We start from the raw sequence: 17,206 nt of genomic DNA on the forward strand, positions 1-17,206 counted from the left end.
GACAGAATTATTGATATATCACAGGATCCTGGGTCTGTGCCGCGAGTTACACACCAGGCGGAGAAGACAGACCACTTAAGGGTATAGAGTCGTCTCGTAGACGGCGCTCTAGCCTGTGATATTGTGTTCATGACACTCTCGGGGAGAATCGTAGGCCCCCGTCGAGTGGCCAAAGGTGCAGCGCCCAGAGCTCTGGCTGGGGGTGCCAAATGGTGTTGCCTGCCTGAGAGAGGAGGTCCCGTCTCAGGGGAATAGGCCACGGGGCTGCTACGAGCAGCTGAGACAATTCCGCAACCCAAGGCTGGTTCTTCCAGAGTGGGGCTATGAACAGCACTGTGTGCGCTTGTTCCGTGATCCTCCTGATCATCTGTGAGTTGCTCTCAGTGAGCGCAGATTGCACTGCGCCCATTCCAAGAGGCGAAGTACCAGGGAGAAAAGGCGTTTTGAGGAGAGGCCTCCTTGGTGATTTATGTAGGAGACCACTGTCATGCTGTCTGATCGGATTAAGACATGGCGGTCCCGTAAGACCGGCAGGAAGTAGCGAAGGGCCAGCCATACTGCCTGCATTTCCAGGTAGTTGATGTGCAGCCCCTTCTCCTGAATTGACCAGTGGCCGAAGGCCGGTGCACCGTCGCACAGCGCTCCCCAACCCGTGTTGGAGGCGTCTGTCGTGATCACCTTTCTTCTGCATGATGTGCCCAGGGGCACACCCTGCTCCAACCAAGGAAGATCCTTCCATGGGGCTAGAGCAGTTATGCAGATTTGGTCCACCCGGACGCGTAGGCGTCCATGACGCCAAGCGTGTGGCGGAACTCTTTGTTTCAGCCAGTACTGCAGTGGACGCATCCGAAGAACGCCTAACTGCAGCACTTGAGAAGCAGAGGCCATGAGACCCAGCATCCTCTGAAACGACTTGAGGGGGCGAGACGCTCCCAGTGTGAAAGAAGCCGCGAGCCGCCGTATAGCCAGGGCGCGGTCTGGCGCGATCCTGGCCGTCACACGACTCGAGTCGAAAACCGCCCCCAGGAACGAAATGCGTTGGCTGGGGGACAGAGAGCTCTTGGCAAAGTTGATTCTTAGTCCCAGGCATTCTAGATGGCTGAGAAGAAGGGATCTGTGGGACCTTAGCTCTTCTTCTGACTGCGCTAGAACAAGCCAGTCGTCGAGGTAGTTCAGAATGCGGATTCCCGTCTGCCTGAGAGGGGATAGAGCCGCGTCCATGCACTTCGTGAAAGTGCGAGGAGCTAGAGACAGTCCGAACGGAAGGACCCTGTATTGATATGCAACCCCCTCGTAAGCGAATCTCAAGAATCGTCTGTGGTGGGGAGCTATCTGGATGTGGAAGTATGCATCTTTCAGATCCAGGGAGAATAACCAGTCCCCTGGGCATATTTGCGAGAGGATCTGTTTCAGAGTAATCATCCTGAAGCGCCGTTTCATAAGGGCACGGTTCAGATGTCTGAGATCGAGGATGGGGCGGAGACCGCCATCCTTCTTGGGTACGAGGAAGTAACAGCTGTAGAAGCCTGACTCGGTTTGATCTGGGGGAACCAGTTCTATGGCTCCTTTGTCCAGCAAGTTCCTCAGCTCCGTGCGCAGAACGTGTGAATTCGCGTTCTGAACCTGGGTTGGGATGATCCCGCGGAACCGCGGGGGTCTGCGAGCGAATTGGAGTGAATATCCTAGAGATATTATCCCCATCACCCACGCCGATACCCCGGGTATGGCCTGCCAGGCCTTGGCCCGTATGGCAAGGGGTTGAATGCATTGGGGAGGCAAGCCGCCTTTTGGGGGCTTGACTTCCGCTGAGAGTGGAAGAGGAAGGTTGCTCTTTTTTTTGAAAATGCTTGTGTTTTATTTAAGTGTCCGCTATAACAGCGGTAGGTTGTGCGGGCTTTAAAACAGGCCCGGTTACCCTGAACAAACATACATTTATGCCGGCACCCGGAACAGAACGGGGTGCTTGGGCACACAATAGAGCTTTCTTGGGAGGAGGTCCAGCCGGACACGATCTCCTCCTCCTCTTCCTTGCTTCGGTCTCAGGAGGATGCCTGAGGCGCCGGGTCCAGCGTGATCTTGGGCCGGGGTCCCTGGCGCTGAGGGAAGCGTCTCCCTGAGCGAGAGCGTTGACGCGTCTCGGCACCTGATGCCTTCTGAGCAGCGGGGGGAGTGATCCTGGCCGGCTGCTGAGTCGGCTGTGGCTTGGGGTGGGCAGACACTGGTCTGGATCCGGGTCTCTTGGGCAGGAAGTGCTTCATGGCCTGCGAGGACTTCTGCGCTGCCGTGAAGCGTTCCGCAAAACCCTCGACTGCCGGTCCAAAGAGGCCGTTGGCTGAGATGGGAGCGTCGAGGAAGGGGACCTTGTCTGCCTCATTGATCTCCGTGAGCGTCAGCCACAGATGGCGTTCGAGAACCACGAGACTGGCCATCGATCTGCCTATTGCCTGGGCTGTGGCCTTGGTGGCGCGTAGAGCCAGATCCGTCGCACTCCTCAGCTCCTTGAAGGGCGCACTGTCAGTGCCGGACTCGTCCATCCCTTGGAGAAGTTTGGCCTGGTACACCTGCAGTAGTGCCATGGAGTGCAGAGCGGAAGCCGCTTGGCCGGCGGACGAGAATGCGCGTCCAGCAAGGGCCGATGTGGTCTTACATGGCTTTGAGGGGTGAGACGCTTTTGCCTTCCACCCGATAGCTGAGGGCGGACACAGATGTGCGGCCACAGACTCTTCGAGGGGAGGCAGCTTCTCATAGCCTTTTTCCTCTGCGCCATCAATGGAGGTGAGGGCGGAGGAAGAAGGTCGTAGACGGGCCGAATAGGGGGCGCGCCATGACCTGGTGAGTTCGTCGTGAACTTCCGGGAAGAATGGTGAATTTCGCTGCCGAGGGGCCGTGCGACGCCCCGGCAGAAACCATTCATCCAGACGGCTGCGAGTAGGTTCCTCCGGAGAGGACCACTCTAAGCCCAGCTCTTCCACGGCCTTAGCGAGAACCCGAAAAAGCTCGGTATCCGCGCTAGGCGCGTGTCTGCTGTGCTCTACAGACGGAGAGGGGGCGGGGTCAAAAACTGAGCCCGATAGCTCCTCCCCGTCTGAAGCCGCTAACGACATGCTGTCGTCTTCCTCGAGTTCGCTTCCACCAAACGAGACTACGTCACCGGCGGATGCCGGCGGGCGCAGTCCCGCCCGAGAGAAACGAACCGGAGAAGTTTCTCTCTGTGGAGAAGGCGAGGCACGCCGAGGGGACGTGAGCTCGCCTTTCCCCGAGCGCTTAGTTCCTCTTCCCCGCCGCTCCGTCCCGGCAGGGTGAAGCGGGAGGGAAGGAGGGGCGGAATCGCTCTCTGAAAAGAAAGCTATCCGCGAGCGCAGAGAGGAGAGACTCATGCTCTCACAATGAGGGCATTCTGTCTCTCCGAGTGCGTCCTGAGCGTGGGAAACCCCCAAGCACGAGACGCACTCGCCGTGCCCATCAGCGGCGTGGAGGCGGACCCCGCACGGGTGACAGGAACGGCGCGGCATTTGAAACAACGCCGCAGGAAATTTGCTCGGAAAATTAGTCTTTTAGCTCTTTGCCGGATAGCGGCGCGGAAAAGGATACGACGCTGCAGGAATCAGCGGAATCGCTGAGCAGAGAGGTCCAGTCCGCTGCAAGGCTTTCTCGACGGCGTAGCTGTCAGTCCGGGTAGCGAAGAGAAGTCGTCGCTGAAGGAGAAGAAATCTGAGGTTCCTACGGCGATGTGTCTGCTTATATAGCCATAAGCCCCGCCCCTTTTGGCGGGCGCCATCGCCATAGGCCCGTGCAGCTTCGCTGCCATTGGCGTAAAGTTTTACTTTACACGCACCAATGGCCGTGCAGCATTTTCGCTGCGTTATTATAAAGCTTCAGTCATCGGAGAAAAGGAGTTTTCCCCATAGCGTCCTGCTACGCAGTACGAGTGAAGTATCGATAGGGAACTGATGGAATGAGGAGGTGCAGTGAAAGAGATGTGATTGAGAAATTTGTTCTATTCTGATTGTAGGAAGCGTCCTCGTGCGCTACAGGGACTGTGCATGTGATGGTCTCGTGCAGGCAGTGCGCAATTCAAAGTGTGTCCTAGCCATTGATCTCCCATCAGCCTGGCCCTAATACATCACTGTCTGCATCTGCCTCTCTCCTCCCCCCGCACATCCATCCATCTATTAACTCTCTCTCTCCCGATGGCTCACTCGCTCTGTCTTTCAAAAGAGTACAGAACAATACCTCCCATCACTCAATCAAACTTTATGTCCCTCCCTTCCATCCTCCATACCTGTCTTCTTTTGACTCTCTTCTATCGGCAGGCCATGAAAAATCCATTCTCAAACACACTTTAATTCAACCGGCCCATTTCTCCCACTGTTTATCTGATGGACAGCGCGCTCAGGGAGTCATTCTTTTATTTCGCCACCTCTTTATCTCTCTCTTTCTCTCGGTTGGCCAAAATGCTATGATCTCGTGCTGGGCCGGGCGTTTTGAGCTCTTTCTCCCCCAGCTTTCTCTCATGTTCTTCCCTACATGCACCTCTTCTACCTCACTGGAGCACTCAAGCCATGACTTATTCATTCACCCCAGGATTTATTATGTTTGGACATGCATATTTAACAGTGTGTTTTTTTTAGGTACACACATCTTACGCCTGAACTACATCTCTGTTTACAGAGCCCGTCACTCTCCAAGCACGTCCGCCGTCTTACCTGCCAGTAGAGAAGAAACGGGGACGTGGAAATTAAGCAAACAGATGAAGTGGAAAGAAAAAGGAGGAAATAAGAGGAATGGTTGCATGTAAGTTAGAGAGACAGGACATTTAAGTTAAAGCTTACCAAAAATGGAAAAATTCTGATATCATTTACTCGTCCTCATGCTGTACCAACCCCCGTTTTCTTTCTTCCATAAGATATGAGGCAGAATGTCAGGGCTTTTCTTTCTTTTATAATGCATGGTCATATATAATGTCGAGCAACGTTAATACAAGAAAGTTTTATAAAAGTCATAAGCAACCAACTTTGGGTAAGAATCACATAAAGAAAAGTGAATCTTAGTTTCTGGATAAACAATTTTCTTAATTTATCATTTCAAAGACTGACGAATAGATGGGTATGAACAATACAAGCAAGAAAGCAAAATAAAATGGAAATCCTAGTGAAATGGCCTCAGAGACCAAAGTATAGGGACTAATGAAACAAGACTTAAATCCTGCATCATTTCACTCTCTAACACAGATCAAAGTATCATTTGCTAATATCCAAAATGTTATGTTTGTAATGTAAGTTGAGGTGGGTTAACTCGAGCACCCCAGGAGACTCTGGTATGTGTTATTACAGCAGGCATAAGGGAAGCGTGTATAAAGAAAGAAAAGATAAGGGGAGATTTCACACAGTCGAGATGTAAGAAATAATGAGAATAGAGGTGAGTCAGAGAGAATGAGAGAGAAAGTCTTGTTTCTGTTTCATTCCAAAGGGCCTTTGGTCTAACTTCCTCATCCTTTACAAAACTAATGCTTTTCTGATGAGTCAAATCGCACATCCAATTCATGAAAGTCAAAATCTTATAAGCACCTTTTCTAACTACAGCTCAAACGGAGATGTTTAGGAACCCCACATTTCAACACATTTTGATTCAGGGAGTCACGTTGTGAATACAAAATGATTCTTGAACCTTAAAGTCCTTGTGAATCAGAACATGCGATCAAATATCAGAGTAAAACTGGCTTTCGTCTTTCTCTGAGATTTGATTCGATGTATAAAACCGCTGTTTCATTTTGAAATGGGACTGGCAGCAGACTGACCGTTGAAGGGGAGCAAACGGATACTCCGCCCAAGCCGTCTAACATACGTCATTTAAGATAGATAGTCATTAAAGGAAGGAAGTTCCTTTTTTATTTTAACTAAAGATTATAAGTGCACACGCATTTTAAAAAGAGAATGACCCCCATTAATAAACTGTTTACAATAAACGTTGCAATATTTCATGAAAAGGAGGCATTGTAATTTTCAATTTCACTGGGACTTAAATGTTTTAACAACTACTTAGTTCTGTCAGGATCACAAAGGATTACGTCAAAAATGATTGAAAATTAGGATACAAATTTGAATGGCGGTTTGGTTCTGTTTTGGGCAATACTTCTGCCTATCCATGCAGGCAGCATAATTAAGAGTAGGGAGAGCAGCTATAACCCCCTTAGACTAAACAAAACAGAACAAACAGATGTCATTATTTCTTAATGACAATTAAGTATAACACATAATTGAGACTAATGAAGAGGAATATCAGAAAGTCAAAATGCTCGTACACACTTGGCCGATAATTGCACACGCATGTTGCCAGCGTTTTTGAGACGTTTTTCGGCATTCATACCCAATGATTTTCAATGGCAATGAGTTGAGTGAACGTGCAATTTCACTCCCTGACAAAGATGGCGTTTAATTAAAACAGAAATACCCCAGTACACAAGGTGGCGCTGCGTAACATAACGCTTCTGACATTCCCTTGTCACACAGAAGAAGAATTCAAGACAGTTTTGTGCTTGAGCGCCACAAAGTTGTGTTATACTATCACTTCAGCAGCTCCAGGCATGTGAACAAAAGCGCCAATTTCATAGGTCGGCCTGCTTTTAACGCGGCACATCAAACTAAAAAATTATGCTTTGTGTGTCGGTGTGCACACTCACATCGGGCCCTTTGTTTAGTCACGAGGTGTAAAACGTTGACGATAAACGCACGCGATTATCGTCCCGGTGTGGACAAGCCATTCTTCTTTTTAGTTTGTTTGGTTTTGTCTTCGGTGTTCCTTGCGTGTGTTGATCATTTGTTAATTAGTCCCTCACCTGATTCTGTTCTCCCTGATTACGTTCCCTTGTTATTTGATCCCTGTGTTTGCCCCATTCCTTTGTCCGATATTGTTTGTGTGTATGGTGTTGTGTTTGTTTCTAAAACCTCTCTATCTTGGATTAAAATATATGTTGGATAACCTTCATCCCCTGCAACGATGTGTCATGCATTCTGACTTCTTTACAATGTTAAACGTGCTGTCTTCTCAGAGATTTTTTTCAAACATATAAAACTGTTTTGTAACAATTTTTTTTAGTCCCTTATTGGACAATTCTCCTGGAAAAGCACACAGCACGGCCACATGAGAGCAAATGCATGCGCAGACGTTACTTTTTGTGTTTACTGCATTTGGGTGATGAATGTGATATAAACGGAGGATATAACGCTGGATTTGGAGGTTGTTTGAAACTGATATATGGAGCCATTCCATCGCTAAAAGATGCCGGACATGAACCAAATGCGGTGAGTGAAACTGATATCTGTGTTTGTTGCCAATGGGTGCGCATGTGCTTTGGTTCAGCCTACCCCTCCCCCCCGCACACGCCGTATGTTTTCGGAAACAATCGTAAAGCTGTATCTATCTTTTATAAATGTGATCGAACTAAATACGAAGTATGTAGTGGAGTAGGCGGGGCGAGACCGTGGTTCGAGACCGGTGAGTAATTGTTAATGAGCGGCAGCTGTGCGTGCACCGGTTTTGAATCACATAGGAGATTGGGAGCATATAAGAAAACCAGCGACCGGACCGTCGAAGTTAGAGGACCGGGCCCGAACATGTTTTACGTTTGTATTTGTATTTATGTTTTGTTCGGCGGCGGTCGGCCTTGAGGGGCCACTGGCTGTTATTACTTTATTAAATGTTTAAATGTCTTCCGGTTCCCGCCTCCTTCCTTTTATTGAGCTCTCTACAGTATGCAATACTACTCTATAGGTACTCAAAATTAATATGAGATTGGCAGAAACCCGGTGTGTTACGCCCGCTTTAAAACGGAAGCTGTGATAGTGTCATATTTCTATAAGTAGATGTGGATAAGCTGTTTCAAGCTTTATTCTTTGGTAGTATGCCCCTTCCGAAAACATCTTAAACACTCTTGATGCATCTCTGGATCACCCCAATTCCACCCATCCATCAGACTAATGTGATAAGTAAATTACTGTATGTAATTGCATACAATTAATTAAGACTGAAAGCTATTAAGCCACAAACGCACCCAACTAAAATAATTAATTTGTCTCCTGATTTCATCAAACTTCTGCCTACATTAACTTTAATTTAATGTTATACAAGGAAATCAATTAAACATTAAATGTAACTGGAGTACATAAGGACAAATAAAGCCAATACAATTGATTTAAATGAAATTACGTTCCTTTAAAGTAATATTTAGACGTTTCATTTAGTTCTTTGTGTAGCTTTAATAGGCGCAGAGTCATGACTTCATGTCAGCATTGTTGTACCTTTGTTTATGCATGTGATTATTAAAATGACATCACCACAGTCAAATCATAGCTGTAGATGATGTCAAGCTGTTTTAGACTGACACACCGACATTAAGTTCCAGTAAATCTGACAAGAAATAAAACAGGTCAAAGTGACCCAGAGCATGCAATAGGACAAATCAATGCTCAAGAGTATAATTTGGTTGGCTTGTCTGCCAAAATAAAAAATGTCACAATGACCTGCAAAACACAATATTCCAAAAAGTATTATAAAGGTCGACATCAGATTTTTAAAGGAGTAAAAAGTGTTATTTTTCACTTTAAAAGGTAACTGAATAGAAACTAAATGAATGTTTGTTTTTCTTGGACTACTCGGTCTTAATAGCACTGTGGGTTACGGTCCAAATTCCCTAGAATGAAACGTCTAGTAATGATGTACAAGTACTCTATTCCAACAGGCTGTATTTATTTGTTGATCCACAGTTGCACTGGCATTATGCAAAGTCTACTTTCATCCCCCATAAAAGCAGAGAGCTAAGAGCAGTTTCTTAGCACTGCCCAACACAAACAGATGGATGAGGCTAATTGTCCTTTGTGATGGTCGTCTCGCTAACATTAAAATGTCCACGATGGATAAGAATGGTGCATCAAATCGAGAAGCCTAGAATGCTGGTTGTCCCCTTCACAAGAGTACTCACTGAAAATCACTTTCAATCAATGCTGCTCGATGACCCTCAAAATAATGCCCCTGTGAAAGTGTGCGTGTGTTGTTTTAGTGCGAAATAAGGCGTTCAGATAAATTTGGCCACTTTAATGGTCAGACTGTAAAATAACAATTTAAGGTGCCATGCTTGCTTCCTGGACACAAACCCTATTTTCTCACCGCTGCGTCAATAGACCTAGCAGAACAAATCTCATAACACTAAAAGTGGATATGAAAGCGATGTGATTGTAATTTGGTAGCAGGCATACCTCTATGCGACCTGTGTCAGGTTGAAAACCTCGGGCGGGGTCTTCTGTGGTGACCCGGCACTGAATGGCACAACCATTGATGCGGATCTTGTCCTGTTCGAGACTCAACTCAGGGAGACTGCGGCCTTCACACACGCGGATCTGGGCGTGCACCAAATCCACACTGAGAGAGAGAGGAAGAGAGAGAGAGGCGTTATCAGCATTAAGAGATAAACAAACCCTAAAGCAGAGTGAAATTAATTACACAAGCTTGAAACACCCATCTCACTTTTATCTCTGACAATCACAGCTGTGTAATTAATTTGCTGATCTTTCTTTTGAAATGTTTATCCATGAAACAAAGTTTGCTCTAATATCAAACCATCTGCTTTTGATTCATTCCAATCAATTATAATGTAAACGTCCTCATTGTTTGTGATTGAACTACGAGAGACTGTTTCTATTAATGGCCCATCCAAATCAATTCTTCAGTAATTCATCCAATTAAAATCTTTCACACCTAATTCGGAGTCCATAAAGTCATGTGGAATTAGATTAAATGGTAAATTAAAATGATTACACAAAACAGCATTTAGCCCAAATAACTTATTTGCTCGCAAAACAACCTTAGGAAGTATCTAGCAAATCACTTTAAGCACGAAAAGCTAAAATCTGCGGTTGAATAAAGTCGATAAACCACTTCTAATGAAAAAAGTGTGTGGGGGACAAGTTATAAAAAACTAGAAATACAGCATATGGTGGATGAGAAGTTGCTTTTAAAGACAGGAGGTTAGCTAATGACTTGCAATGCAAAAGCCAAAAATATGCTTAAAGACCGGATAGTGTTTAACATCCACACATCTGTACAGATCTTCAGCTTGTCACCGCAAATATCCAGTGTAAGTTAGAGGCACACAGGTCTGCTCGGATGAACGCAAGAAGCAACACTTCCATCTGTCATTTCCAGTATTTCCAAATGAATGTGGAGGTGACTTTTTAAAGTGTACCAGATGTTCTCACAAATGTGAATCCCTTTCTATAATCATTTACGCTTCTCAGGTGTGTAACTTGTGTGCTGCTTCTTCATTTGTCTTCATGGCATTTGTGTGTTATTAATGTGTCCAATCGGACTATTGTAATGCACAAAGCCGCTATTATTCTAAACTGTTTTATTACAGTATGCAGTGATGCAGAGAGGTCTAGTGCAGGGAGAAATGATAAATGGAAGCTTGTTAATGGTACAGGTAAACAAACATCTATGATAAAACTGCTCAGCAGACATGACAAAACAAAACAGTACATTAGCAATGAACAATATATTACTGTCAGCATACGTTAAGAAGAAAATAAATATTTGTGTATGAATGTCCAAAAAAACAAATACACTGTAGCGACTTCTTGTACTTGACTTTGGTCCCAACCCCACACCTACATCTAACACTTTACCAAAACGAATGTGAAAAGTTTATTAAGACATGAAAAGCGTTTGTTAATTGTTGGAAACAAAGATCTTCAGAAGGGAAACAAAGTAGGCAAAATTAAACCCAAACACCTACAGGCATCACACAAAATCAAAATAAATCTCACAACAGCTTTTTAAGCGTTTCTATGAATTATGAACATCTCCAGAGAAACTGCAGGGAATACAGTACCTTTTAACCATTTTCGGGATGAGAATTTTGGCATCCAATTGTGTAGGCCTACTTAACTAGAGCAAGACTCTAAACTGTTCTGAGGCGGTACGCGGTTTACACGCTGGATCTTCTTGAGCACCCAGCTAATAATCTTCAGCTTGTTCCTGGAGGTTGAGTAGAGCCCCAGAGCCCAGCACATTAAACCATAATGAAAGTATTATTTTTCAACATGTTTCTGCTTATAGCTTTTCCCCTCATTATTTGTGCAGTCAAAAAATGTGGGATGCTGGTGCAAATATACAGATTATGCTCACAAAAAGAAATCCGAGAATGCCTATAAAAAACGAGAATGCAATTCTGGAGACGCGATCATTTCAGTGGCCAGAAAACACATCGCTGATTTATTGCCAAACCTGCAGTATATGTATGGTCCTGTGTGTGTGTTTTATGTATAGCTACATTATAGAGGTGTGAAATGTCACCACAATAAAATCTGACATGACCAACATTGTAAATTATATTCTAATACACCCTGTAAATTTAAAAACTTGTACACGTACTAAACACTGTTAATAAAATGTGAATCTGTAAGGGTTAAAGGTCCAGAGTATGAAATTTAGCGGCATCTAGTGGTGAGGTTGTGACCTGAACGGTTCACTCCACCCATCCCTATAGAAGCACTATGGAGGCTGACACAAGACTAAGATGCTGTAATTTTTTCGCTTCTTTGCCGAAAGAAATTACGCATTTACGAAACGCTTCTTCCTTTGGTAGTTGAAATAAGACGGACTTAGTTTCACACCATAGAACACAGACTCTAGACATGATACACACGCATCACGAACGAGCGACAGTGTTTTTGCGTCAGTCTCAGCAAAACATAGGCGGGGACTATGTATAGTGACGTAGATATGCGGGTGTACTAGTTCACGTCTCGTTTGTCTCTGAGCAGTTTGTCTGTGTCGAGCTACTTTAGAAACAACATGCCGAATTCCATGCAAGGTACCCACAGTGTATGTAGAGAGAAATAGCTAATTTTAAAGGTAATAAAAACATAACACTTTATTATGTAAGGTCTTTACCCACCTATGAAGACAGTTACGTATATATAGCATTTCTCTTAGTAGATCCTTGAACAAATTACACATTGGACCTTTAAGAAACAGAAAATACTTGAAAGATTTCAACTAACCTACATGCTATGTGTGTACCTTTGTGGATGTCAGTGTATGTGAGATTCAAGAGATCCTGTTCATTTTATGGCCTTAGGACATCACATCAAGGGTGATTCCTGTTTTTCTTTTTCTTTAATAAGCAACAGAACAAGATAATTTACTAGATAAGTATGACGTTCTCATGTATTAGGTTAACTATGTAATAAGAAAATTGATTTAAGTTCATTTTTTGAAGGAAGGGTAATGCTTTCCACCGAAAGCTAGAATAAACAAATCTCCCAGAGCTTAGTTTACAAGTCAAATTATTTGTGTGTTCTGAAAAACACCCGCTGTTATGCATTTGCATTAATTTATTTCTCTCGCTCCTCACACAGACAGCTATCCATAGCTAACAATCCTATGAATCCACAAATCAATAAAAGTTCAAATGGAGTATACATTTTTCCATCAGCTAGTAATCTCACATGCGTCTCTAAAATGTCCCAAACCGTGCACAGATTTGGCACGATAAAAAGGTCTTCAATCAAGTTAGTGATTTTAATATGAACTGAAATATTTTATTACATTTTTCCAAGACTGAGATATACTCCTACTGTATGCCAACAATTTATTGCAAGAATTGTTTTTATTTTCCCTAAGGAAACATCCTGGCCAAAATGTATACTCAAATGAAACAATTGAGAACTCTATTAACATGACTGAGCTATGAATAAGCAAGCCCTAAGCAATAATGCTGTCCTTCGCAGATTAGCATAAAAATACATTATACACCAAGGTTCATTCTTTTGCATCGAGAAAATGTCTGAAAAGATGGTGTAATTAAAATGCATATGTCTGTGTGCTGGGCCAATGCCTCAAGTTGGGGTTTATTGATTGAACTAGAATGGAACATTTTTCATGTTTTCATGGAAGATTTCTGTGTCATAACTCACCACAGGCCGACAATCTAAAGACCAACATTCCAAAAATTGCTCTGAGAAGAAAGTCCTCTCATACCATAAAATCCACACACAAAAAGCGATCACTACTAACATCAGCAGCTACAAATATGCTTGTGATTTAAAATTTAACACGTAGTCTCACCTGTGACCCGCATACAGAAAACACATGCCTCATCAGGCCTCCGGGCATCTTTCTATTTTAAAAAAGCGTAACTTATAATTAATATCTGTCTCTGCTGTTGAGAGACAGTGTGGGAAGTTGAGAATGTGTGAGGTGTAGAATGTCTAATTTCAGTATAGAGTGAAATGTCTCTGAGAGAGAGAGAACACAAAGAGTACAAGAGAGTGCAGTAAACCATTCATTTCCATGATAAAAAATTGAACAAAATTGAACGACGCAACTAGAGTGATGCACAAAAAGATTTAAAGTAAGAGATAAAGTCTATGGTTTTCAAAAGGGGACTCATGATGGGACTACTAGTGTTCGATTACGGTTTCATCTTAAACTACGTTTTGATATACAGTACCAGTCAGAAGTTTGAAATACTTGACTGAAAGATGTAAGCTTTAATGTTTGAAATTACGTTTGCAAACAAAACTGAAATTGTGCCTGCATATCAATTTATTTTAGTAGGAAACAAAAACATTTCTAAAAAAATCTTTTTTAAATGGATGACTTGGGCCAAATAATGATGAAAAAGCAGCCAATAAGAGTCCTGGATAGATAGAAACTTCTTCAAAACTCTTCACAGGATGAGACGTCAAGAAGTTGAATGATAAAATGCCAGGATAACGATTTTGCAAATACCAGTCAAAGGCTGGATACTTTAAGATGCTAAATATAACACATTTTGGTTGATTTTACATTTTAATTTATAACATTTTTTTCACATCCCTACACATGTGTTTTTGTCCAAACGAACATGTGTGTTTGGAACACTACAGGAGTATGAACATAATTTTTTGAAGAACGCTTTTGAAGAAAGAATTTTTATAAGTAACGGGAGGTGCCGCGTTCTACTGCATCTCTTTATGCACAAAAATGTCTGTAGCCTGAAAAAGGTTGGAGACTGATTCAATAAGCAAAGGCTGTTTATTTTACGGTGGTGACCCTGTTCACCCGGTCCAGGGTCAATCGTATGCTGTTAAATTAAAAGGGTCATGGAGGACAACTGCTACCTAATACTGACCAGAGATCAGCAAGAATGTGCTAATGAGCCTTTAAAACAGAGCTGACCTTGGGTGATCAGAGCCTCATCCTTTTCACACACACACAAAGACGGACACACTTTTTCTGCATATCTAATCGCAACAGTGTGAATAAGTAACACGCATACACAGACACACACAAGTGCACAGGGCTCTAAACTGCAGACCATTTCAGTCGTATGAAAAAACAATGCACTCCCTTGGAAAGTTCGCCAGCCAATCATAACCAAGCATTAAACAGCCCCCTTGGTATAATCAATAATAACCAATAAGCATAGTTTATCATGCTTTCCCATACTTTGTGCATGCTGTACGGTGCCAAATAAATGTTTATTTAAAAAAAACTAAATTGATGTGCTCCTAAATTTTTGTCTGTGCTCCTAAATTGTTTAATTAAGCAGCACAAGTGTTCCTGAAAAAATAAGTTACCATAGAGCCCTGGTACATATTTAAGAAGCAAATCCACATGTTTTGCTAACGCTTACCTCTGTTTTCTAGCTCCTGCATTTCATCTGGGTTTCAACCTCAGCCAACTGATCACAGAGACATTAATTACTAGCTTACCAGTTTTATCTGCCACCCCACACTCATGAGTCACAGAACACATTCAGCAGATAATGGGATAATAATGAAAAAAAACTTGAGTAATAAATACAACATGAAAGAGACAATAAGGGCAGCCAAGAAAAGGAGAGAGAGAGAGAGAGAGAGAGAGAGAGAGAGAGAGAGAATCGCATCACAGTAAAGAAATATTTTTGGCCAAGAATATGCAGGACTACAGCTCTGTTTTTACAAGGTAAGTGTGTAATTGTTTTGATGTTAAACATTTTTGTTGTATCCCAATTTAATGCGCAGAGACAAGAAGTCTTATAATGTTACATTGCGCTCCTACGTTGCTCATGTCTAACATTGCTCAGTATAACATTAACATTCAAAACACTGCTCTGTTTGTTCCAGCAGTCCAACATGTCTTCTACGGGCCGGAGGGAGGTCTACTGTACTGTATCTGAATGCAAATGCACCAACCTTTAGTGAAAGGCATTTTAAAGTAGCCATGTAATCTAATGAGAACATTGCAAATTTACAAAAACTTAAGAGAAACTTTTTTATCTTTGGTTTTCCCACTGATCAGGATTCTCACAAGCACAAAATTGAACAGCTGCCATTAATATCACCACCTAGACTGCCATTTGTGAGAGGTTTGTTCTGGTGATGTAATCAGCCAATCATTTGTGAATTTGAAATTCCACAGTTCAGCTTTAATATACACAAACAAGCGAATGTGAGCACAGAGAAACTCACACACACTTCTTATATTTCACACGTCTTAACACCACAGATGTTAAGCAGTTCACTTCTTGACAACCATAGGCTTACGACACCTGGCAATCACAATGATTGACATTATTTATATTGAGGCTGTCAAGTGCTGAATAAACAATGTTCTCGATTTCGCCTCTCAAGTCAAATGAAAGAGCAATAAAGCAAAGAACATATGAGAAGCAGATCAATCTCAGGAGCTAATAAATAAAGGCCATGGTACATGTAATAAAGAGCCAGGTACTATTGGGGGTATATTGGCTTTTTGAATATTGAAAACGAATGCGTATTTTTAGCAAGCCAAAGTCACAGAATTACGCGGAACCACAACTAAACGCCACAGCTTACAGCATTATCACGAACAACATACAAACCACAACCTTCAGCTTTAATTTAAATTTGGCTCCTTTAATATAATCACAAAACTTTAGTAAGAGCATGTTCACAACAGCAGGCTTACAATAATGTTGTATAAGTGGAGCTGTCGGGTATGATTTTGTGGGGGAACAAATGTCACTTTGACATCATTTGACTCCATCCAGCCTTAAAGTATGTAAAGTACCCTGGAGTTTCAGGTGTCAAACAAAGATGCAGAGGTCATATAGAGGCAAAAGGTATAGCTTGCCGCTTTAAAGGTCCTGTGTGTAATCATATGGAGGATCTACTGACAGAAATGTTTTCAGAGGTATATAAAGACCTTACATAATGAAGGGTTATGTTTTTATAAGCTTAGAATGAGCTATTTCTATTAGGGATGCAACAATACAATTAACGCACGGTTCAATAAGTAGCTAGTTTTTTTACCCAGGGTTTTCAGTTCAGTTCTGATGGCTTCATATCAAAAGTGTTTTTCTTCGATTATTCTATGCATATTTTACAGGAACACTAAGAAGTTGAGAATAACTCATATTTTATTGCAGTTCTCTTTATTTGACTTGACTTTTTTTATTCTTTAAGCAGAAATCAACTTGTACAATTCCTGGTGTATTGAATAAAATAAAGATAAATTAAAGATTAACACTGGCAGCTCACAGCAGTTTACCATTCATAAACATGTCATTAAAACTAAGTTTTAATGCGCATCGGTGAATTTATAATAGAGTGATGCAAACTTGTGATTGCTGTAATGGTAGTAAACAGACATAACACTACCGCTCAATGGATAAGGCCAAAGATAATAGAGGTTTACAAAATGTGCCACTGCCATTACAATAAATAGGGAAAAATGCAATGCTCAATGTGTCTGCTTAAAAAGGTGATTTTATGGCGAAATCTGTCACCACTATCACAAGCATCCCTTACTTTTGCGCATTGTTATTAGATACTTACCCATGTGGAGGAGCAAACATACAAACATGGACGTAAGCGTAGCCCAATAAAACGCACAGACATTATGTAAACGCAAAACCAGAAAACCGCAATTCACCTATGCGTATTGTACCATTGAGGTCATACCGAAGGGTTCAATATTATATTGAGAACTGTGGCATCCCTAGTTTGTATCTACATACACCGTGGGTCCCCTTGCATGGAATTCGCCACGTTGTTTCAACAGTAGCATGTTTCGTAAATACGTTATTTCATTCGGCAAAGAAGCGAAAACATGACAACGTCTTTGTTCTGTGTCAGCTGCCGTAGTGCTTCGAAAGGGTGGGGTTTTTAATTCAAAACCTCACCACTAGATGCCGTTAATTTCA

The 17,206-nt window shown here is 42.8% G+C and overlaps 1 protein-coding gene across 1 annotated transcript in view; it reads right to left on the minus strand.

The window, feature by feature from the left end:
* pcxb (pyruvate carboxylase b) overlaps positions 1-17,206 on the minus strand; it is a 161,376-nt gene that overhangs the window by 103,756 nt on the left and 40,414 nt on the right. Inside the window, exon 9 of the mRNA XM_056759046.1 lies at positions 9,252-9,414. Within this exon, the coding sequence (XP_056615024.1) occupies positions 9,252-9,414 (163 nt within the window). The remainder of the gene's footprint in view (positions 1-9,251; positions 9,415-17,206) is intronic.

The sequence above is a fragment of the Triplophysa dalaica genome, chromosome 1 (genome assembly GCF_015846415.1).
Source record: "Triplophysa dalaica isolate WHDGS20190420 chromosome 1, ASM1584641v1, whole genome shotgun sequence".
Lineage (NCBI taxonomy): Eukaryota > Metazoa > Chordata > Actinopteri > Cypriniformes > Nemacheilidae > Triplophysa > Triplophysa dalaica.